Below are 23,320 nucleotides of genomic sequence, written 5' to 3'. Positions count from 1 at the left end.
CCTTGGTAGATCTTTTTGCCACTCAGACCAATCACAAGGTCCCTCAGTTCTGTTCCAGACTTCAGGCCCACGGCAGGCTAGCATCAGATGCCCTTCTCCTGCATTGGGGGAAGGGCCTCCTGTATGTGTATCCTCCCATACCCTTGGTAGGGAAGACTTTGCTGAAACTCAAGCAGGACCGTGGAACCATGATTCTGATCGCTCCATTCTGGCCGCGACAGATCTGGTTCCCTCTTCTTCTGGAGTTGTCCTCCAAAGAACCGTGGAGATTGGAGTGTTTTCCAACCCTCAGAACGAGGGGGCGCTTCTGCATCCCAGCCTCCAGTCCCTGGCTCTCACGGCCTGGATGTTGAGAGCGTAGACTTTGCCTCCTTGGGTCTTTCTGAGGGTGTCTCCCGAGTCTTGCTTGCTTCCAGGAAAGATTCCACAAAGAGGTGTTATGCTTCCAAGTGGAAGAGGTTTGCCGTCTGGTGTGACAGCCAGGCCCTAGATCCTCGTTCTTGTCCTACACAGACCCTGCTTGAATACCTTCTGCACTTGTCTGAGGCTGGTCTTAAGACCAACTCTGTAAGAGTTCATCTTAGCGCAATTAGTGCTTTTCATTACCATGTAGAAGGTAAGCCTATCTCGGGACAGCCTTTAGTTGTTCGCTTCATGAGAGGTTTGCTTTTGTCAAAGCCCCCTATCAAGCCTCCTACTGTGTCATGGGATCTCAATGTCGTTCTCACCCAGCTGATGAAACCTCCTTTTGAGACACTGAATTCTTGCCATCTGAAGTACTTGACTTGGGAGGTAATTTTCTTGGTGGCAGTCACTTCAGCTCGTAGAGTCAGTGAGCTTCAAGCCTTGGTAGCTCATGCTCCTTATACCAAATTTCATCATAACAAAGTAGTCCTCCGCACTCACCCTAAGTTCTTGCCAAAGGTGGTGTCTGAGTTCCATCTTAACCAGTCAATTGTCTTGCCAACATTCTTTCCCCGTCCTCATACCCACCCTGCTGAACGTCAGTTGCACACATTGGACTGCAAGAGAGCATTGGACTTCTATCTGAAGCGGACAAGCCCACACAGACAGTCCGCCCAATTGTTTGTTTCTTTCCACCCCAGTAGAAGGGGAGTGGCTGTCGGGAAACGCACCATCTCAAATTGGCTAGCAGATTGCATTTCCTTCACTTACGCCCAAGCTGGGCTGACTCTTGAGAGCCATGTCACGGCTCATAGTGTTCGGGCCATGGCAGCGTCAGTGGCCCACTTGAAGTCAGCCACTATTGAAGAGATTTGCAAAGCTGCGACGTGGTCATCAGTCCACACATTCACGTCTCATTACTGCCTGCAGCAGGATACCCGAGGCGACAGTCAGTTCGGGCAGTCGGTGCTGCAGAATCTGTTTGGGGTTTAGAATCCAACTCCACCCTCCTAGGCCCTTTTTTATTCTGTTCCAGGCTGCACTCTCAGTTGTTGGTGTTTAGGTCAATCTCAGTTAAGTCCTCGCCGTTGCGAGGCCCAGTTGACCTATGTTTGTTGTTTTCAGTGAGCCTGGGGGCTAGGGATACCCCATCAGTGAGAACAAGCAGCCTGCTTGTCCTCGGAGAAAGCGAGGTTACTAACCTGTAGCAGGTATTCTCCAAAGACAGCAGGCTGATTGGTCTCACAATCCCGCCCTCCTCCCCTTTGGAGTTATGTCTTCCCTTGTCTTTGGTCTATACTGGACTGAGGAGCACGCTGGGAGCAGGCGGGAAGACGGTCGCGCATGCGTGATGCATGCGGATCTCGCGAGAGCTAGCAAACTTCTGTTGCTAGGAAGATTTTCCGATCCTGGGGCTGCCGTGGACGTCACCCATCAGTGAGAACAATCAGCCTGCTATCCTCGGAGAATACCTGCTACAGGTTAGTAACCTCGCTATAAAGGAACATGTCTGCCCATTTTCCTTTTTACAGTACTAGCCTAAGCAGGTATATATGCGCCCTACAGGCTTGAGTGCTTACATCAACCATAGAACTGATGTAAGTAAAAGTGCCTAAGTTTTGGAAAAACACGCATAACTAGGAGTCCTGCCTATGCTCCCCCTTGCAGAATTTTTGCATTTATACACATATGTGCATGCATAGATGCCATTATGTGCAGGTGCATAAATGTTAGCGCCAGTGTTATAGAATTGCCCTCTATATATAAACCCCAGGAAATTGTGCCAAAATTAGGCATAATTTCCTGGGGCATAAAAAATGGTGCTGGTGTGCTGCAGAAGTGATACAGGCCCTGAAAGCAGTGCAGTGTGTTTTGCATCCCTCAGTTCCTCCAAAATACTGCTAATGGCCCAAGTGGTCCCCTTGTACCTCTTGAAGACAACCCCCTCCACCCCCCCCCCCCAAAAAAAAGCTGCTGCATCTTCCAACACCCCTCCCCCACAGGTCTGTGGGGGTCCTAAGTGGTCCCTGGCTCTCCCAGTCCCACCCTCAACGTTCTTTTTGGTGGACCCAGAGGTCCCCTGTATTTTACATCCTCTTGCGCAAGTGAGCCCCTGGCCCTTCAATCTCCATCCTTGAAGACATCTCTGGTGGCCCAAATAGTTCTGGTGCACCTTCCAGGCCTTCGTTTCCTACAGATGAATCTATGGTAGCCTAAGTGGGCCCTAAGACCTCCCTACTCCAGAGTTCTTGGTGACCCAGAGGCCCATTTGCCTTACCCTCAGAGACAAAATTAACCACCACCACAAAATTCCATGGTGATCCAAGTGTGCCTCCAATACCTCACTCCCTTGGCCCCCCCCCACACACAAACACACACACGCACACACACACTTGCTCCTGCCATCTTTGAAAATAGCAGGGTCTGACTCCTAGCAGTGCATTGGATGAGGAGAGATGCCAGTGGACCCTCTCTATGGGCCAGGTATAATTGGTCCAGGGAGGAAGGGAGTTACTACCAGCCTTGCAGGCACTCTAGTACAGGACCTCCCTTGACTCAGAGTGCCTGGCCCAGAGAGCTCTGTAAAGGAGAGATGTCAGGGCCTAATGGACCACCAGGGATTATTTCTGGGCTGGGCAGGAAGACAGAGTCCAGTTCTGCTGGGCCCGCCTCTTGCAAAATACTGCTTCACAGTCTTAGTCTTTTGATTGACTGTTAACTGCATACCTCTAGCATTACAATTTGATTCTTCTCCATGGCTGTCAGGAAAAAGCTGCAGATGTGCTGGCTTATAATGATTGCCAATCAGTGTGTCCATCCACCTTTTTCTTGCTTGTGCTCTGACTGCAACCTGACCCAAATAATATGGAATTATGTGATTATGTCTGCTCATTAATTATGCAGGTGCATAATTCCTGGGATGTATGTATATCTGTGGATCTAGATTTAGAGGGTGTCTCTCTCACTTGCTAACATTGCTGATCTCTGCTATAAATTTATACTGCAGGGATAAAGCTGAAGAATTAACACAACTAACCGATGAACAGAGAAATGAATTGATGAAAAAGGAAAGCAGCCGACTCCAGAAGACTGGACACCGTGTGACATACTCCCCTCGGAAAGAAAAGGCACTAAAAATTTATCTAGATGGAGCACCAAACAGAGATTTAAGCCAAGACTGACAGTTATTGTAGCATTCTCCCTAAAACTAGGGGTTTTGTTTGTTTTTAAAGGTTCACTACTACTGTGTAGTGCCACTGTGGCAGGACACTTATTAGACATATAGCAATGACACCAGCAATTATTTGGTTTGCAGTCTAACAAGCAGAAGTCCAGAGCCCCTGGTTTGACTTGGAATCATGTAGTGCACTATAGTCAAATGTACTGTAAAGGTTAAAAAAAAATGTGCATATAGAAGAAATAAATTTTAACAAAAAAAGGGGGGGTGAGTAAGCACAATGCATGTGGTAGTTAAAAGCTAGCCACAGGATTCTCGTGGCTTAGTAACTAATGCTGTGCAAGAGCCAGGAATAAATCTTTCTCTGTTTGTTCAGTGATACACGCATTACCTCTGTGGACATTGGAAAGTGAATAGAACGTGCCAACAAAATAATAAAAGGCAGGATCAGAGGATGTGAAAGGATCATCCAAGTCCAGCCATTGCTCCATACAGCAAGATGCCTAAGGTTCATCTGAAGAGGAGATTGCAGCAACCTACTGTGAAAGGTGGCCCACAGAATGTTTTTAGAGGTTCCCCATTCAGTGATGATTTATATCCTTATCACTCTTTTTGTGGGCCAAGTTGTCTGACAGAGCAACTTTCCTGTTTCGTTTCACCCAGTCTTCAAATAGAACTGACTGCAGTTATTGTCCATGCTGTCCCATTTCTTTCCATATCAGCATTCACTGGGTACATTTGAAAACTGCCTATGTATATTTTCTTTACTTTCATTGTGGTGTGCTGGTACTGGAGTTATATTTCACTTCTTGACAAATATTTAATTTTTTTTTTTTTAGCTGTCTTTGATTTTTGTACAGTTTGTTGGGTTTGTTTTTGGGTGACCTGAATTGTTTCTTTCTATTTGGTTCATCAAATTCTGTTGGAAAATCTGTTTTAATCTTTGCTGTAGTTTTTATTTATAATCTAGCCTCATGCAGTTAAATTTTGAGTGAATTTCTTTTAATCTGCTGGTGGGTCTAGTCCTGATATTGTCAAGATGAAGTTATCCACAGCAAATCTAATTTTTTCTTTTGCTATAGTGAGAGGTCTGTTCCACATAACGTGTTTGAATACCATTCAACTTCTGGCAATCGGTAAAATATATATATATGCTGGAAAACATCTTCATGGCATATGCTGTGTACAAAACAGTGAGCATGCCAATAGAACATGTATGTGGTCTGTCGTTAATTTTTCCATGGTAGGTGTAGAGAGATGCCTTTGTGCTTAAAGGATGTTTCTGCTGGAGATTTGTTTAAAAGTCATTAATTATGGAACTTTGTACAGCAGATGTTACTATAGTTGTCATGAGGCATATCTTGGAAACATAAGGTAAATGAGTAGAAGAGGAGGGAGACAAACTGTTTTGGTATTAGTGTTAAGACAGCTATATGCCATGTTAGTGGGTGAGAAATTCAAATTAAGGGAAAGGGCAGGCATTTGTGTGATTCCCACATACAACATCTTCTGTGGCTCTTGTGCAGAATACTGGCTTTCACCACTGGGGTTAGTGTTCCAACATAGCAAACAGTAGATTCAGACTTAGTTTGTAGCATGAGCAGGCTGCTTAACCAGCACTCCTAATACGTGTGAATGGGTTGCATCAAGTATGGCATTTATATTCATATATTTGCAGTGGTTGCATTATTATGAAAGTGTTAAAACAGTACTTACAAATGGTTAACCTGAGCTGGCCAAACACATTTAAAGAGATTTACGATTTCAGGAGCAGCTGTTAGTGGTTCAGAGCACATCTCGCCCACTGAAATACTGTACGTTAACCAGGAGAATGATTATTTTTACTTTCTGTTGGGGGAGGGGGGGCTTCAACCTGAAATGTTGATATATTTGCTAAGAAAATATTTTTTCATTGTAAATTAGATCAGGCTAGAGGGATGACTGCCTCTGTGAAAACAAGTTAAATCATAAGCCTGAATAATAATTATATGTAGGTTTTCTTTCTATTTACTAGTGTGATATAAATAAGAATTTTAAATATTTTGTATATATGCAAAATACTTGTAATAAAAGTTGCCATGATGTACAGGCTCTGGACTTGGTTTTTTTTAAACTTTTCATACATGTGCCTAACCCTCTGTTTTGTTTACTTCCAGAAACAGCTTTGTACAAAATGTCTGTGCTTAGGTAAATGCCACAAGTATGAGTAGCTTTAATGAATAGATGTGAAATTTTGATTACACTCTTGGAATTTATTTATTTTTTGAAAGTAATGGACTAAACATTAGTTACAACAGTGATGGGAAACTGGGTCTGTGAGGTCACACTGTCTTAAAGCAGCAAACTAGGACGTTGCCCTCTGGAGAGCAGTTTGGAATCCCAGGGTTCCATAATTTCCTGCTTTTAACACTGAAATGTCTAGTCTTGTTTTTGTAGTAGCTTGCTCAGCAAGCACCGTGGCTTGTTCTCTCCTTATTTGCTCCTTGAACTTGAAATACCATATTACATATTGTATAGTGTTTTAATTAGGAGCAAACCCACAACCCAATAATAATTCCCTGCACTGTTCTGAAATAGTGCCTTTAAAATAGCACGGGGAATTAACTCCCCAATGGTCAACGCTAATAACATGCAAATTTAAGTACATTATTAGTGTTGTTCATTCTGTGAAGGTGCAGGAGGATTGGGTCTGAACATATCCTCTTGCACTTGATTGACAGCCAGGTCCTGGGACTGACAAGGGGGGGTGGGGGCTGCAGGTCTGGTGGATCTCCCCACACCCAAAGCCAAATCCCTGGTGGCCCAAGTGGGCTGCCCACCCTATCCTGGTGGTCTAGTGGTCCATAGCTCCTCTCCCATCTGATATCTTGTTGTAGGAGGAGGGAGTAGTATGCCCTCCTCTTCCAGTGCTGCCTACAAAATGGTGGTACCCTGCCCAGTGCATCCTGGGATGTGCTGGGTGGCGCTCCCTTACATTGTAGGGATGCACTGGGCAGTGTGCTGCTGAAAGAGGAGGGAGTGGTACTCCCTCCTTCTATAATGAGGTATTGGGAGGGAGGATCAGGTGGGGACCACCGGGTGTGAGGAGACTTGGCAGCCTACTTGGCCCACCAGGGATTTTGTATTGGGGGTAGGGGGAGATCCATTGGACCTCCAGCCCCTCCTGCCCTTGTTTCAGGGAGGGGGGTATTATAGTGGGGGTCCAATTACCCCCAGGAACCCCCCCCCCCCCAAGGATACACTGACAGCCACGGCTGCCCAACAGGAGGGGGGTATGGGGATGGGCCCAGAGCCTTAACCCTAACACCAGCTCTGAGCTGGCATAGGGTAAAGGCGCTATTCCGCCCCTATGATCAGAGCTGTGCTCTGATATTAGGGGTGGGATGCAATAGAGCTCATTTAAATGTAATTTAAATGAGAGCTGCGGTGTTTGTGTACTCACACTGGCCGCCCTTTGATCAGGAGTGGGGGGAAGGGTGCTACTGGCCTCTAGAACCCACATTTAGTTTTGATCATCTGCACCCCAGAGAATCCCACTTTTATGTAAAAATCAGTGGTGCAGTTTATTGTACTACAGCCTTCCCTGGTATTGTAGATGGTCTTTTCAATGCATACAAGTTGTGTGATCAATTTTTCTTAAGCATTCTGTGTATTAAAAGAGCATCTGTCATCTAAGAATCTGTAGCTTTCCACCATTGAGTCTGCACCCCCACATAGGTCACAGGGTTGGTCTTCTGGTCTAATTCCTTTGCATAGAACTTTTAAACCCATTTAGATCTTCAGCCTTTTTGGTTGATGTGTAATTTTTCTTTCCTTTGAAATTTAAGACACCAGTGAAAGCCAGCTCTCTACATCTAATATTTACCTGTGGGATTTGAGTAATAGTTCAGACAATAAATATTTCCAGCTCTATATGTGTGCGGTCTTTCTGCTCTCTTAAGGAAAAGAAGAGTTGGGCAAATATTTCAGAAGCAGAGGAAATGGGACCAGTTGCTAGGTGGAATTTATATTGTAGAATCTGAACTTCCCTACAAGCTATACTGCATGACCTTTTGTAGACACATAGTTTCGTTAAGAAGACAAAGCTGGGCTGCTGCTGCTGCTACTACTACTACCTATCATTTCTATAGCACTACTAGACATATGCAATGCTGTACACTTGAACATGAAGAGACCCAGTCCCTGCTAAACAGAGCTTACCCTCTAATTAGGACAAATAAGGGATAAGGTAAGGGCTCCTGTGCTGTGAAATGGGTTACCTTATTTGTAGCCGGAACAAAAGGACAGGAGTTTTAAAAGGCCTTTGGTTGAAAAAAATAAAGTAGTAATATCTGGTTGGCGGTGGCTTATTGAGATGTTGCTGAGAATGATGATGTAGAACAAGTCACATTTTCAGAAATATACATGAGATTAATTTGCATACACTGCCTCACTTGTATGCAAATCTTTTATCCTGAAAACCTGACTGGCAAGAGAGTACTCCAGGACCAACTTGGAAAACACTGATGTAGAATACTTGTGAATTATGTAATGGGCTTTGAACAGTAGAATATATGTACATAAGAGGGGATAGAAAATATTCATATACATTGCCATTTGTTGAAAATGTATCCTTATCAAGTATGTTTGGGAAAACGGTTTGTGCCATCTTCCAAATAACAAAAACAGACATGTTTTAAATATTGTCTTATAAATCCAAGGTTGAATTCCTCAACAAATAATTGTACATAGCTTATTGAAATTAATGGTTTGTGGCTGACATTAAATGGCCTTTCACCTCTGGTTCAAATCTAGCTCAGGTCAATAAGCCACTGAAAAAGTGGCTTATTTGAAATACAGTACTGGTTTCAGTCCACTTCAAGAGAAGTGTTTATTGTCAAATCAGTGATGACATGTGTGCAACACAAACCACTCTGAAAAGAGACCACATACAAAAAAAAAACGTATCACTACAGCATACCTATAGAAGCACACAGATTCAAATGGCTGCGATTGTTTAAACATTGGAAAGAATGATCTTGATCAAAAAGTTTATAAACCCAAATCATGTTGATCTGCTATATAAGTATATCATTCTGTAAATAATTTAAAGGTCAAATATTTTTGTAAATTAAACATCCACTTTCTAATATATAAAACAAACAAAATTGCTGTATGAGAAACTTTTACTTGTCACCAATTTCCTTTCTTCAGAATTTCATTTATATACATGCTCAAGTTGCAGCTTAAAGTTTTTAGATTTATGGTCTTAAAACTAGAAATGAATAAAATAAGTTGTTTAGACATGCGGTAATAGAAAACATGAAAGTAAAATATATTACCCTGTTTTATTGCACTTCAGTCCAGCAGAGAGTATGTGTTTATGGCCTGTACAAGCAAGACAGATTTTCTACACAGCTAATGTTTCTAAACTATTTAGTTTGGCAAACATTCTTTACACATTTAAATTTCATCTTCAAAAGGTATGTCGGGGATAAAGTCAGGCTCCAGGGGGTCCATTTGTTCTGATATACTTCTTTCATGGTCTATTAATTCATTATTTACTTCCTGGATGATTTTGTCAGCTTCCAGATCATCTGAACCATCCAGAAATGGAAAAGCCTCCATTGCCAAAAGGATTTCCATGTCAGTGTCTCTAGTTCCATTCAAGGGGACTTGGTCACATATCGATATCAAACCATGCCTAAAAAGTAAAGGAAGAATGATGGAGAGCAGAAATGAACAAAAATACAAGTGACTTATGACCAACTGCATTCTCAGTACAATTTGGAGGGAAAAAAAAGTCTGTACATGTAAAATCTGGAATACTGTATTGAAAGGCACAAGTATTTAAATCCAACCCTGCCCCTTTAGTATCTCTACAAATTTCTAACAACAGTGAATCCATCTGCATGATTCACATACCATTTGGCTGCAAAAACAAAAACTTTATTTTAAAGGAGTGAACTGATTCCAACTGGTACTGTCTTCAAAATAACAATGATGCAGCAGGGCAGTTTTGGGATTAGTGGCATAATGTACAGGTGTATGCACATTTGCATTGTGCAAAGAAGAAGAAAAAAACCCACAATCACAGGAGGCTGGGGACACACAAAATATACATTTATGGTCATTCTTGACTTGTAATAAGTCCTGACCTCTTTCTTCAAAGCTGGCAGTCATCTAGAGAAACAGTATTGTGTGTATGATTTTTTGTATAAATATACAGTAAATTACTGAAAGCTATTACTGTGTGTAATCTCAAGACCATATAGCTCATATTATAATCTGAAGAGGGTCAGTGTTGTTATGAAAGCTCACACATACACCACATGTTACATCTTAACTCCAGAAAGAAACTCTCTGGCATAATGCAAGTACAGCGGTGAGCATTTGCAGTAAATTTGAGAGACCGATATCATACTCCACATACCCTGGCTTAGGAGTGAGGTTCATTCCTGTCATGATCTGCTCAGAACTAACCCATTTGGAGAAGTTGCCCCTGAGACAACACTACTAGTTCTTATGTTAATCCAGGTTTGTACATCTCAAAAAAAAAATGTAAAAACCAATATAAGGTTTTCAATGTTAGAAATGGACTTTGGCAATTTTGTGGAAAATGTGCATCTCACTACCAAAAGAAAAAAAATTTTTAAGAACTTGAGAGGAAAAAAAAGAGGGACAGTGCAGAACTCATATTGCCTTAGTATGCCATTAGCTGGGAGGTAGAAGTACACTGTTTTTCTATATAACATCTGTCACTACTTGCTTTTCTCATTAACTATGAACAGCTATGGCACACCCTTCTGACTAAACAAATAAAAAGGTATACAGGTATTAAACCTTCACCTGAACAACCCTGTGTTATTAACTGCTATGAAGGTACTTCTCCATCTGGGCTTAGAGAATGGCATAGCTAGTTCTTTGTTAAATTCCTTGGAGCCCTCCTTTCTTCCTGCTTTTGGAGATTTATGGCCTATCAGATTACTATCCAGCTTATAATCGAAAGAGAAAAACGCCTATATTTCGACCCAAATCGGGAGATGGGCATTTTTCTCGCAAAGGCGCCCAAATCGGTATAATCGAAAGCCGATTTTGGGCATTTCCAACTGCACTCCGTCGCGGAAACGAATAAAGTTGACAGAGGCGGGACTGGGGCGTGGTTATCAGCTGAGGAGAGATGGGCGTCTTTAGCTGATAATCGAAAAAAAAAGGCATTTTTACCACGATTTTGGGTCACTTTTTTTGGACCCTTTTTTTTTTCACGAACAAGTCCCAAAAAAGTGCCCCAACTGCCCAGATGACCACTGGAGGGAATCGGGGATGACCTCCCAGGACTCCCCCAGTGGTCACTAACCCTCTCCCACCAAAAAAAAAACCCACTTTAAAAACTTTTTTTTCCAGCCTCTATGCCAGCCTCAAATGCCGTACCCACCTCCATGACAGCAGAATGTGTTCGATCCTCTCACAGCCTTTCCCTGGGTCAGATGTGGCTCTCGGGTGCACTACAGGGTCACATCAGCATTGCATTGTGGTGGGTGTAGGGTATTGGGCTCCGTGATTGCACTAGCTTGTGTTACAGTCTCACGATGTTGGTAGTTGGTAGGCTCTTCTCCCATGGTGCTTTTCCCCCTGCCTACTGGGTCAGAGAGTGTGTTCAGTTTTGTTTCCGGTATTCCAAGAGGTAGTGGCCATTTTTGTAAGCCAGTTTTAGATCCCTTTCATGTGTTAGCCACGTTAGAGAACTTAGTTCTTATCTTGAATGTGGCTGAAAGAGGGCATTGTACAGCATTCTACCAGCTCTGACCTACTGCTAATCTCAGTACCAGGGAAACTCGTTGCCAGTGGGGCACAACCTCTGATCTGCAGTTAACTGTGAGTAAAGGACAGTTTCGGAGAGATTAGTCTTCAGGTGAGTAAAGGACGTTTTCGGAGAGATTAGTCTTCAGGTGTAAACAGGTGTGCCAATGTCATACAGCAGCAACAAGTCCTAGAGGCCTGCGTGTATGCAGGTCCCTGGAGTACTTTTACTACTACTACTACTACTTAGCATTTCTATAGTGCTGCCAGGGTTACACAGCGCTGTACAAGTTTAAACATGGGGAAGGACAGTCCCTGCTCAAGAGAGCTTACAATCTAAAGGTAAAAACTATGTAGTCAGTGTAGGTATCAGGAATGGGAAGGTGGTTAGGCACCAAAAGCAAGGGAGAAGAGATGGGCCTTGAGTAAGGACTTGAAAATGGGCAGGGAGGGCGTATGGGCTCAGGAAGTCTGTTCCAGGCATAAGGTGATGTGAGGCAGAAGGGGCGGAGTCTGGAGTTAGCGGTGGTGGAGAAGGGTACAGAAAGGAGTGATTTGTCCTGAGAGCGGAGGTTATGGGTGGGAACATATGGGGAGAGGAGGGTAGAGAGGTAATGGGGGGCTGCAGATTGAGTGCACTTGAAGGTCAATAGGAGAAGCTTGAACTGTATACGGTAGCAGATCGGGTACTGCAGTGCACGTCAGCCAGGTGGACCCAGGCCCATTCCCCCCCCCTATCTGTAACACTTGTGCTGGTAAATGGGAGGCCTCCAAAACCCACTGTTCCCACATGTAGGTGCCCCCTTCACCCCTCAGAGCTATGGTAGTGTTGTACATTTGTGGGTAGTGGGTTTTGGGGGAGGGGGTTGGGTGCTCAGCACCCGTGGTAAGGGAGCTATGCATGTGGGAGCTTTTTCTGAAGTCCACCGCACTGACCTAGGGTGCCCAGTTGGTGTCCTGGCATATCAGGGGGGGCAGTGCACTACGAATCCTGGCCCCTCCCACGACCAAATGGCTCGGATTAGGACATTTTTGAGCTGGGCGTTTGTAGTTTCCATTATCGCTAAAAAAAAAAACAAACGCCCAGCTCAAAAACGTCCATTTTTTCGAAAATACAGTTCGGCCCGCCCCTTCACGGACCCGTTCTCGGAGATAAATGCCCATGGAGATAGGCGTTTGCGTTCGATTATGCCCCTCCACGGGTTCCAATCTTCCCTTCTCTCTTTGCTAGACTGCATGCTCAGGGGAAGATAATGGCAGACAGAGAGCAAGTTATACATTTTTAAAATCATTCTGCAATCCTAGGTGGGTGATAAAAAAATAAAAACTATATATAAGATGTTCAAAATCCATACATGAAAACTAAGTTGGACAATGTACTATGATAAGTGTTTAATAGCTTCTGAAAAAAGGCATGATTTATTTATTTATAGACCCTCCTCTTAGCCAAAGCCATTCAAGACTTACAAAAAAAAATCTAAAAACAATCAAAAACATAATAAAGGGGATAATGTGGAGCTTTGAGACGCTACCCATTGCAAAACTGACCCTGGTCCAGATACCATTAAAAATTTAACTTTAAATTGACTGCGTGCAAGAAGAGAGCCCAACCAAGTCAATGCCTTACCACATAATCCCAGCATCTCAGTGTATAAAATGTTGCTCTATCAGCTATGTCAAAAACTGTACTCGAGTCTATAGACATTAAAAACACCTTCTTCCCTTTATCCCTTCAGAAATACACCTCATCTAACAAGGCTAACAATGACAATTCTGTACTCGAGCCCTGTCTAAACCCCAACAAACAAATATCTAGTAATCTTGTTCTTTTAAAAAATACACATCCTTCTCTAACAACTTAGCCACACTCAGGTTGGGGTCCTTTTACAAAGGCAAGCTAGAGTTTTTTGCATGTGCTAAACGTCTCTAGCAATTAGCATGCACTAAAAACACTAGAACGCCTTTGTAAAAGGACCCCTAAGTGATGAATAAGCCCCCTTCTTTTCATTAAACAGAGCTTCTTTCAAACTATCTAAAATCTTACCCTGACCGACAGAATTGTTAATAAAGGCAGCTAACCATCCAAACACTGATCATTCCTTGAATAGAAAAGCAGGAAGATGGATCAAAAGGGTCAGCACAAAATTTCTGGGATAGAACGAGCTCCTTCACTGCTTGGGTAACATTTCATCAAAACTAGACTATCTAGCATTCACATGTTGACCTGAAAATGGATCCCCCTAATCAGCAACTTTTCACATCTTTTTCGCAAAGTACTCTGTCAAATCATCTGCCACATTATCTTATAATGGTCAAATTGTGATGTCACAAATCCATCTTATCAACTTCCGCACTATTACAAAGAGGGACTGCCAGTCATAAAATGTTAACTTTTGTTTTCTATCCTGATCTTTCCATTTGGGTGATACATAGACCTGATAGATTTACTGTATATAGGAAGAGGAAAATACTTATTCCCTTCCCTTGTGTCTTCCACTCACACCTTGAATAAATGTACCAACCCATAAACTTGCCCGGGTGTTATATTCTGTTTAACCTAACTTTGTTACCTCTGATTCATTTTTCACTGATTCATACTATTTAAATATTGCAAAGCAGCCAGGGTAGAACATGTGAAAGGCAAAATTATAATTACCTACTATACCTCCACAGTATAAAACCAGACTCTTTTGCATCGTGTCTCTCTTAATATCATACCTCTGAGGTCGACAATACAACCCAGTTGCACATGGGCAGTGATCAAGCACCCCATCCGGTTCCAGCTGCCATGCTATCAGCTCCGGGATCTTATTTGAGGAATCATGGCAAAATTCCCCTTGTAAAGGCAAGGGAGTACATACAGGAAACAGAAGATCTGTATTGAAGACAAGCAAAGTAAGAAAGGTTAATAATGTCATCTCACTTGTGTGCTGTCAACAGATGCCCTGATACTTTTCTTTATACCTTTCTCAGCAATAGCCAAAAGATTACAGAGGGTGTCCTGCATGCAATGTATAACTAGATTCAATATATAAGAGTTGAAATTTATGGGATTTCATGTACACCATTGTCTGAGCTAGAAATCAATGATATAATAATCAACATTGTATACTATTATTATTTATTATTTATGACATTTATATCCCACATTAGTCCGAGTAGAACTCAAGTTCAATGTGGCTTACATGTAACAATTAGAAAAGCATGAACATGTTCAAAATATATTAACAAAAAGTAAACTACTTCAGCTACATGGATACCTGAATTCGGAGTCCCACAGGAATACCCTTGGCGAAACTACTATCAAACCAAAACCTCAACCCATACATATATGCAGACGACGTAACGATCTACATTCCATTCAAACAAGATTTAAAGGAAATTTCCAATGACATCAACCAAAGCCTACATATCATGCACACATGGGCGGACGCATTTCAACTGAAACTCAACGCAGAAAAAAACCCAATGCCTAATACCTCGCAACATAACACGAACAAATTCACCACCATTAACACACCAAAATTGAATCTTCCAATCTCAGACACCCTAAAAATTCTTGAAGTTACCATTGACCGACACCTAACACTTGAGAACCACACGAAAAACACTACTAAGATGTTCCACTCAATGTGGAAATTAAAAAGAGTAAGACCTTTCTTCCCAAGGGCCGTCCTCCACAACCTGGTACAATCAATGGTACTCAGTCATCTAGATTACTGCAATGCACTCTATGCTGGCTGCAAAGAGCAAATAATTAAGAAACTTCAGACAGCTCAGAATACTGCAGCTAGACTCATATTCGGCAAATCAAAATATGAAAGTGCTAAACCCCTACGAGAAAAGCTATATTGGCTCCCACTCAAAGAACGCATCATGTTCAAAATATGTACCCTAGTTCATAAAATCATCCACAGAGATGCCCCAGCCTACATGTCAGATCTGATAGACCTACCACGCAGGAATGCCAAAAAATCATCCCGCACATTCCTTAATCTTCACTTCCCCAACTGTAAAGGTCTAAAATACAAACTAATGCATGCGTCAACCTTTTCCTGCCTGAGCACACAATTCTGGAACATGCTGCCGTGCAACTTAAAAACGCTCTATGAACTAACCAACTTCCGCAAAATACTAAAGACCCATCTCTTTAACAAGGCATACCACAAAGACCAACAAATATGAACTCCAATACAAATATCAAGAACTGCCTTACCTGCTTGCTAAACTACTAGTATGTTCTATCATTATCATGTTTGCTTGTTAAACTACTATTATGTATTATCATTATCATGTTACTCAAGATCTTTCTATAATGCTAAATGTATATCTTCTTATATGCTTCCACTATTCATGATGTATTATAAGCCACATTGAGCCTGCAAAGAGGTGGGAAAATGTGGGATACAAATGCAACAAATAAATAAAATAAATATAATGTTAGACCAGTAAAACTTGAGTTAGGAACAAATATAATTAAATACTTAGTGATTTTTAAGCTAGACAATTGAAATATGGATGAAAAAGGTAAAGGGCTAGGATTAGCTGGGATAGACAGGAGTAGTGGGAGGTGGACGAGGTAAAAATTAATGCTATGAGTTTATTTGAGAAGAGTGCTTATTTCCTTAAAGGCTAGACTGAAGAAGTGAGTTTTCAACAGTCTTCGGAATAACAAATAATCATCGATTCATTTGATGGTTTTAGATGACGAGATCCAAATTTTAGTGCCTTGATATGAAAAGCTAGCAGTATGGATTGTTTTGTAGGTTACTTTCTTACAATTTGGGAAATGTAGAATAAGATATTCTCTAGAAGATTTAGAGGCATTACATGAGGTTGTTTATGTATACTGGGGCCGAATCATGTAAAATTTTGTGACAAAGTAATAGTTTGAATGATATTCTATCTTTTATTGGCAGCCAATGCAAATCGTACAGGGGTGGGGGGTGCTTTGGCGAAGTGTGGTAGTCTGAATATGAGACACGCGGCAGTGTTTTGAGTAGTTTTTTGAGGAGATCCTTAAGTCCTGCGTAAATAGAGCTGCAATAATCAAATTTTGTTAGGACCAGGGACTGAACTATTTTTTTATTACATTTGTACCCCGCGCTTTCCCACTCATGGCAGGCTCAATGCGGCGGGCAATGGAGGGTTAAGTGACTTGCCCAGAGTCACAAGGAGCTGCCTGTGCCGGGAATCGAACTCAGTTCCTCAGGACCAAAGTCCACCACCCTAACCACTAGGCCACTCCTCCACTAGGGTACAGAAGACTGTGTTTGTGAAGTATTGGTCTTAAGCTCCCCAATTTCAATAATGAATTGAAGACACTTGAGAACACTTTGGAAATTTGGTTATCTAGAGTGAGCAATTGGTTAGTTGTGACTACTAAGATTTTCATAGTTGAGTCAAGGGGATATGTGATGTTCTCAATGGTAAATGATTTAAGATTTATGGTGTGATGAGGATTATTAACTATTAAGAATTTAGTTTTATTGGTGTTTTAATTTGAAACTGAATGCCCAATATTCCATTAGAGAGATACCTAATCTGATGATATGAGTAATTTCATTTATTTCTTTAGTGAATGAACTATAGATGGTAACATTGTCTGCATAAATGAATGTTGGGAGACCATTTTTCTACAGTAAATTGCCTAATGGAATCAACATGTTAAATAGAATGGGGGGATAATGGAGAACTCTGGGGTACTCCACAAACAGAGGACCATGCTGATGAAATTGTACCTGATTGTTTCACTTGATATGATCTAGACCTTAAGAACATAAGCATTTGCCATACTGTGGCCAACCCAGATCACAAATACCTGGGGCAAGATCCCAAAACAGTAGAATATATTTTATAGTGCTTATCCTAGAAATAAGCAGTGGATTTTCCCCAAGGACATGTTAATAATGGCTTATGGACTTTTCTTTTAGGAAGTCAGCCAAACCTTTTTAAAACTGCTTTTACAACATTCTCTGGCAACAAATTCTAGAGTTTAAGTACACATTCAGTGAAGAAATATTTTCTCCAATATATTTTAAAATTACTACTTTGTAGCTTCGTTACACACCCCCTAATATTTTTGGAAAACAAACAAGTGATTCACGTCTACCTGTTCCACTCCACTCATTATTTTATAGCCCTCTATCATATCTCCCTTCAGCCATCTTTTCTCCAAGCTGAACAGCCCTAGCCGCTTTAGCCTTTCCTCACAGGGAAGTTTTCCTATCCCCTTTATCATTTTTATTTCCCTTCTCTGTACCTTTTCTAATTCCACTAGCAGGCTTATTTTCGAAAGAGTTGGGCGCCCATCTTCAGACACAAATCGGGATATGGGCGTCCTTCTCTCAGGGTCGCCCAAATCAGCATAATCGAAAGCCGATTTTGGGCGCTCTCAACTGCTTTCCATCGTGGGGGACTACCAAAGTTCCCGGGGGTGTGTAGGAGGTGTAGCGAAGGCGGGACTGGGGCGTGCTTAAGAGATGGGCATCCTCGGTTGATAATGGAAAAAAGAAGGGCGTCCCTGACGAGCACTTGGCCGACTTGGTCCATTTTTTTTTCATGAGCAAGCCTCAAAAAGGTGCCTGAACGGACCAGATGACCACCGGAGGGAATCAGGGATGACCTTCCCTTACTCTCCCAGTAGTCACCAACCCCCTCCCACCCTTAAAAAGAACTTAAATTTTTTTTTTGACAGCCTCAAATGTCATACCCAGCTCCCTGACAGTATGCAGGTCCGTGGAGCAGTTTTAGTGGGTGCAGTGCACTTCAGCCAGGCGGACCCAGGCCCATCCCCCCTACCTGTTACACTTATGGTAGTAGATGGGAGCCCTTCAAAACCCACCCGAAACCCACTGTACCCACATGTAGGTGTCCCCCTTCACCCCTTAGGGCTATGGTAGTGTTGTACAATTGTGGGGAGTGTTTCTTTTTTTTTGGGGGGGGGGGTTGGGGGCTCAGCACCCAAGGTAAGGGAGCTATGCACCTGGGAGCAATTTCTAAAGTCCACTGCAGTGCCCCCTAGGGTGCCCGGTTGGTGTCCTGGCATGTGCAGGGGACCAGTACACTACGAAAACTTATGTTTGAGTGCAAATAGCTTATGAGTAAATTAGGGGCTGATTTGAGAAGGTAACTAGGGCAGTTATCAAGTTGGCATTATGATTTAGCATATTTGTGAAGAATGTATTTGACCTGATCAGTTGTAAGTGGGTGACCCGGGAAATTATAGACCGGTGAGTCTGACGTCGGTGCCGGGCAAAACGGTAGAGACTATTACCAAGAACAAAATTACAGATCACATTCAAAAGCATGGACTAATGGGACAAAGTCAACATGGATTTAGCGAAGGGAAGTCTTGCCTCACCAATCTGCTGCATTTCTTTGAAGGGGTAAACAAACATGTGGACAAAGGTGAGCCGGTTGATAATTGTGTATCTAGATTTTCAGAAGGCGTTTGATAAGGTCCCTCATGAAAGACTGCAGAGGAAATTAGAAGGACATGGTATCGGAGGTAGTGTCATACTGTGGATTAAAAACTGGTTGAAAGATAGGAAACAGAGAGTAGGATTAAAAGGTCAATATTCGCAATGGCGAAGGGTAGTTAGCGGGGTCCCTCAGGGATCTGTGCTGGGACCTCTGCTTTTTAACATGTTCATAACTGACCTAGAGATGGAGGTAACTAGTGAGGTAATTAAATTTGCAGATGACACAAAGTTATTCAAAGTAGTCAAATGGCAGGAAGATTGTGAAAAACTACAAGAGGACCTTATGAGACTGGGAGACTGGGCGTCTAAATGGCAGATGGCATTTAATGTGAACAAGTGCAAAGTGATGCATGTGGGAAAGAGGAACCCAAACTATAACTACGTCATGCAAGGTTCAGCGTTGGGAGTCATGGACTGAGAAAGGGATCGAGGTGTCATTGTTGATGATACGTTGAAAACTTCTGCTCAATGTGCTGCTGCGGCTAGGAAAGCAAATAGAATGTTGGGTATCATTAGGAAAGGGGATTGAAAACAAAAAATAAGGATATCATTCTGCCATTGTATCGCTCCATGGTGCGACCGCACCTCGAGTATTGTGTTCAATTCTGGTCGCCGCACCTCGAAAAAGATACAGTGGAACTGGAAAAGGTGCAGAGAAGGGCGACAAAGATGATACAAGGGATGGGCCGACTTCCCTATCAGGATAGGCCAAAGAAGCTGGGGCTCTTCAGCTTGGAGAAAAGGCGGCTGAGTGGAGATATGATAGAGGTCAATAAGATGAGTGGAATGGAACAGGTCGATGTGGAGCGTCTGTTTACGCTTTCCAAAAATACTAGGACAAGGGGGCATGCGATGAAGCTGCAGTGTGGTAAATTTAAAACGAATCAGAGGACATTTTTCTTCACTCAACGTGTAGTTAAACTCTGGAATTCGCTGCCGGAAAAGGCGGTTAAACTTAGCGGACTTCAAAAAAGGGTTGGACGGCTTCCTGGGGGGAAAAGCCATAGAATGTTATTGAATGGACAAGGGAATAATACAGTATTTCTAGGATGGGCGGGACAAATTGCTTGTTCGTTTGGCCACTGTCCGTGACAGGGTGCTGGCCTCGATGGACCATTGGTCTGTCCCAGCATGGTGATGCTTATTACCTTTGAAGTAGAACTCTAATTATGTAGTCTGAAAATCTAATATACAAAAATATCAACCCCTGACACTATTAAATTTGCTGTTAATTTAAATATAGATTTTGCATCCACATAAAGTGCCATAATCCCTCCTCTAAGAATGATATTAACAAAAATAAAAAAAGATATAGCAGAATTAGAAAAGGTTTAAAGAAGGGCAACAAAAATGGTTAAGGGAAGTGAACTCCTCTCATATGAGGAAAGGCTTAAGAGGTTAGCACTCCAGCTTAGAGAAGAGATGGCTGAGGGGGGATATGATACAGTTCGACAAAATCCTGAGTGGAGTAGAACAGGTAAACGTGAATTGATTGTTCATTCTTTCAAAAAGTATAAAGACTAGGGGACACTCTGGTAATACTTTTAAAATGAATAGAAGGAAATATTTTTTCACTAAATGAATAGTTAAGCTCTAGATCTCACTGCCAGAGAATGTAGTAATAGCAGTTGGTGTATCTGGGCTTAAAAAAAGGTTTGGATAAGTTCCTGGAGGAAAAAAAGTCTATAAACTGCTATTAAGGTAGAGATGGGAAAAGCCACTACTTATCCCTGGGGTTGGCAGCATGGAATCTTGTTACTCAGGATTCTGCCAGGTACTTGGTACTTGCGACCTGGATTGGCTACTGCTGAAAGGATACTGGGCTAGATGGACCATCACTCTGCCCCAATATGGCTTTTCTTAAGTTTTTTTTTTTTTTTTTTACTGTTTTTATTAGCAGGAGAAATGCATAACAAACAGAATTAAGCACCACTGGATCACATCTCTCATTCAACCGTATATACATTAAGCTATCAAGAACAATAAAATGAGTGCGATAATGTGAGATGATTAACTTCTAATACAAACAACCAGCAGTCCATGTTACCTTCAGAGCCAAATAAAATATAACATATTCAACATGCACTCTCCTTTTTCATTTTTAAAGCGCTTCCCCTACCCCCGCCCTTCCACTTTCCCTCCCTCTCTATCCCCCACTCCTTCCCTTCCTTCTCCCTCCCCTGAGACTGATCATCCCTACGATCCATGAGGCTACACCCTTGGTGTTGTTCGCTGCATTAAGCAGGCCTGGCATCTCCGCCATATACTAATGTAAGCTTGAACTCGTTTTCGGTTAGGGTTCAAAGACCCCTCCTGCACCCACTTTTCCATCTGTGTCATGGTTGCGTACCACTTAGCAATGGGAGGAGGGGCCTTGTCCACCCAGTGCTGTAGGGATGACCTTTCTCACTAACACCAGAGCTAATAAGATAAATTGGCATTGTGTATCAGAAAAGTCCTGTGCCACAAGGTCAGAGTCCAACACCATAAGCAGGATCCCATAGGACCACTTCACCGGTGTACCCAAAACCTCTTCTAAGAGGCCCTGGGCTCCCCTCCAGAACTCCCGCAGATGGTGACACTCCAAAAAATGATGTACCAGTGTTCCCCTTCTGTTCATGCACTTCTCACACTCTTCAGATTCCCACAACCCCATGGCCTTGCCCCTGCTTCTAGTAAGATATGCTTTATGTAAGACTAGCCGTTGAGCCCGTTAAAACGGGCTAGTATGAGATTTTGGCAAGGCTCCCCCCCCCCCCCCCCCCCCCCCCAGGGCTACCCCTGCACCCGGCCCGGGCCCTCTCTCTTCGGTATTGAACTTACATCGGCGAAACGCAAGCAGCACGCAGATCAGCTGAGCTCCCTTCGGCCTTCCTTCTCTGCCTGTGTCCCGCCCTCGTGTGACGTAACATCGGCGAGGGCGGGACACAGGCAGGGAAGAAAGGGCAACGGGAGCTCAGCTGTTCTGCGTGCTGTTTCACCAATGTAAGTTCAATACCGAAGAGAGTGCTTGGGCCAGGTGGAGGGGGGGAGCGGTAGCGACGTCGGCGGCTTCATGCAGTTTCCCGCTCTGTCCCGCCCCCGTCATCACATATTGACACGGGGGCGGGACAGAGAGGGAAGTCTCTACTGCACATTTGCGAGTGAGTACGGTCACTCGCCATTTATATGTTTGATTTTAAATTGAATCTCATGAAGACCTACATTAGGAGTAATTTTGAACGCCAATACGAAACACCGTGCTAGTTCCTGGATGGATACCTACTTCCCCATTAATACACCCCTCTGCCTCGAGAGTTGCTCAAAGAAGGCGGAGAGCTGCCAAGTTCGCCCCATGCGATACCATTTAGATAGCTTGTTGTGTTCGCTGGGCGTCTGGATGAAAGCCGTGTCCAGCCCAGTGAAGGCTGGAGAATTCCGATCTTTTCCCATCAATGTATGAATATAATGCCGGAGCTGCATATATTGAAAAAAATGAGCTCTGGGGCATCTGCCAGAAGTCCCTACACTGTGCAAAGGTTGGGCATTGACTCTCTCCCCACCTCCGTCATCTGTCCCACATACCGGCATCCCTGGCTAGCCCATGCTCTGAACTGCGATCTGATCTGCCCTGCAGGGAAGCTTGGACTGTCCCTAATTTCCAAGAAAGGGGACGGGCCTACTGCTTCCCCCAGGCGGCTTCTCCACCACTCCCAGGACAGCTTAAGGGGTTGTAGAAGGGGGGGTAGTTTAACTCATACCCCCTTACAGTGAACTGCATTAAAGACCGAGAAAGGTGAGGCCGCCAATTCCCATACACCCGGGGGAGCAAATGCAAACTGTTCAGTGTGAAGTTCATGTATCCAGCGCAATAGTGCCACAACATTATATAGTCTAAGATCCGGCAGATTGACTCCTCCCTCTCCCCTTACTCTGGTCAATTTGTTTAGCCCTATATGGGCGCACCTCTTACCCCAAATGAATGAAGATATCACTCCCCTGTACTCTTTCTCATCCTTACTAGTCACCCAGAGGGGCATCATCTGAAGGGGATACAAGATTTTGGGCAACAGAACCATTTTGATTAGTGCCACCTGCCCTGAGATGGGGAAGTCCCTCCACCTAATACAGAGGCTCCTAACAGCCTCTATTTTCTCCCTTACATTCTTCCTATACATTGCCGTAGGGTTAGAAGGTAAAGTTTGCCTATTTGCGGATGAAACTAAGATTTGCAACAGAGTGGACACCCGGGAGGGAGTGGAAAGCATGAAAAAGGATCTGAGGAAGCTAGAAGAATGGTCTAAGGTTTGGCAATTAAAATTCAATGCGAAGAAATGCAAAGTGATGCACTTAGGGAGTAGAAACCCAAGAGAGACTTATGTGTTAGGCGGTGAGAGTCTGATAGGTACTGAGGGGGAGAGGGATCTTGGTGTGATAGTATCCGAGGATCTGAAGGCGACGAAACAGTGTGACAAGGCGGTGGCCGTAGCAAGAA

General features: G+C 43.1%; 2 protein-coding genes across 6 annotated transcripts in view; one reads left to right on the top strand and one right to left on the bottom strand.

Annotated features, from left to right (window-relative positions):
• USP47 (ubiquitin specific peptidase 47) overlaps positions 1-5,669 on the top strand; it is a 309,973-nt gene extending 304,304 nt beyond the window's left edge. For 3 of the 4 annotated variants that reach the window (XM_030200979.1, XM_030200978.1, XM_030200980.1), the window contains exon 28: positions 3,413-5,669. In XM_030200979.1, coding sequence (XP_030056839.1) covers positions 3,413-3,587 — 175 coding nt within the window. In that variant the 3' untranslated portion in view covers positions 3,588-5,669. The remainder of the gene's footprint in view (positions 1-3,412) is intronic. The other variant, XM_030200981.1, reaches the window with a different exon arrangement.
• A 2,765-nt stretch (positions 5,670-8,434) lies between these two features.
• The window catches only part of DKK3 (dickkopf WNT signaling pathway inhibitor 3), an 84,437-nt gene continuing 69,551 nt past the window's right edge, over positions 8,435-23,320 (bottom strand). For both annotated transcript variants that reach the window (XM_030200976.1, XM_030200977.1), the window contains exons 7-8: positions 14,081-14,237; positions 8,435-9,266 (exon numbers count right to left, since the gene is read on the bottom strand). In XM_030200976.1, the coding sequence (XP_030056836.1) occupies positions 9,026-9,266; positions 14,081-14,237 (398 nt within the window). In that variant the 3' untranslated portion in view covers positions 8,435-9,025. The remainder of the gene's footprint in view (positions 9,267-14,080; positions 14,238-23,320) is intronic.

The sequence above is a fragment of the Microcaecilia unicolor genome, chromosome 4 (genome assembly GCF_901765095.1).
Source record: "Microcaecilia unicolor chromosome 4, aMicUni1.1, whole genome shotgun sequence".
In the NCBI taxonomy this organism is placed as follows: domain Eukaryota; kingdom Metazoa; phylum Chordata; class Amphibia; order Gymnophiona; family Siphonopidae; genus Microcaecilia; species Microcaecilia unicolor.
The sequence above is the reverse complement of the archived record's forward strand: the minus strand, read 5'-3'. Positions and strand labels throughout refer to the sequence as shown.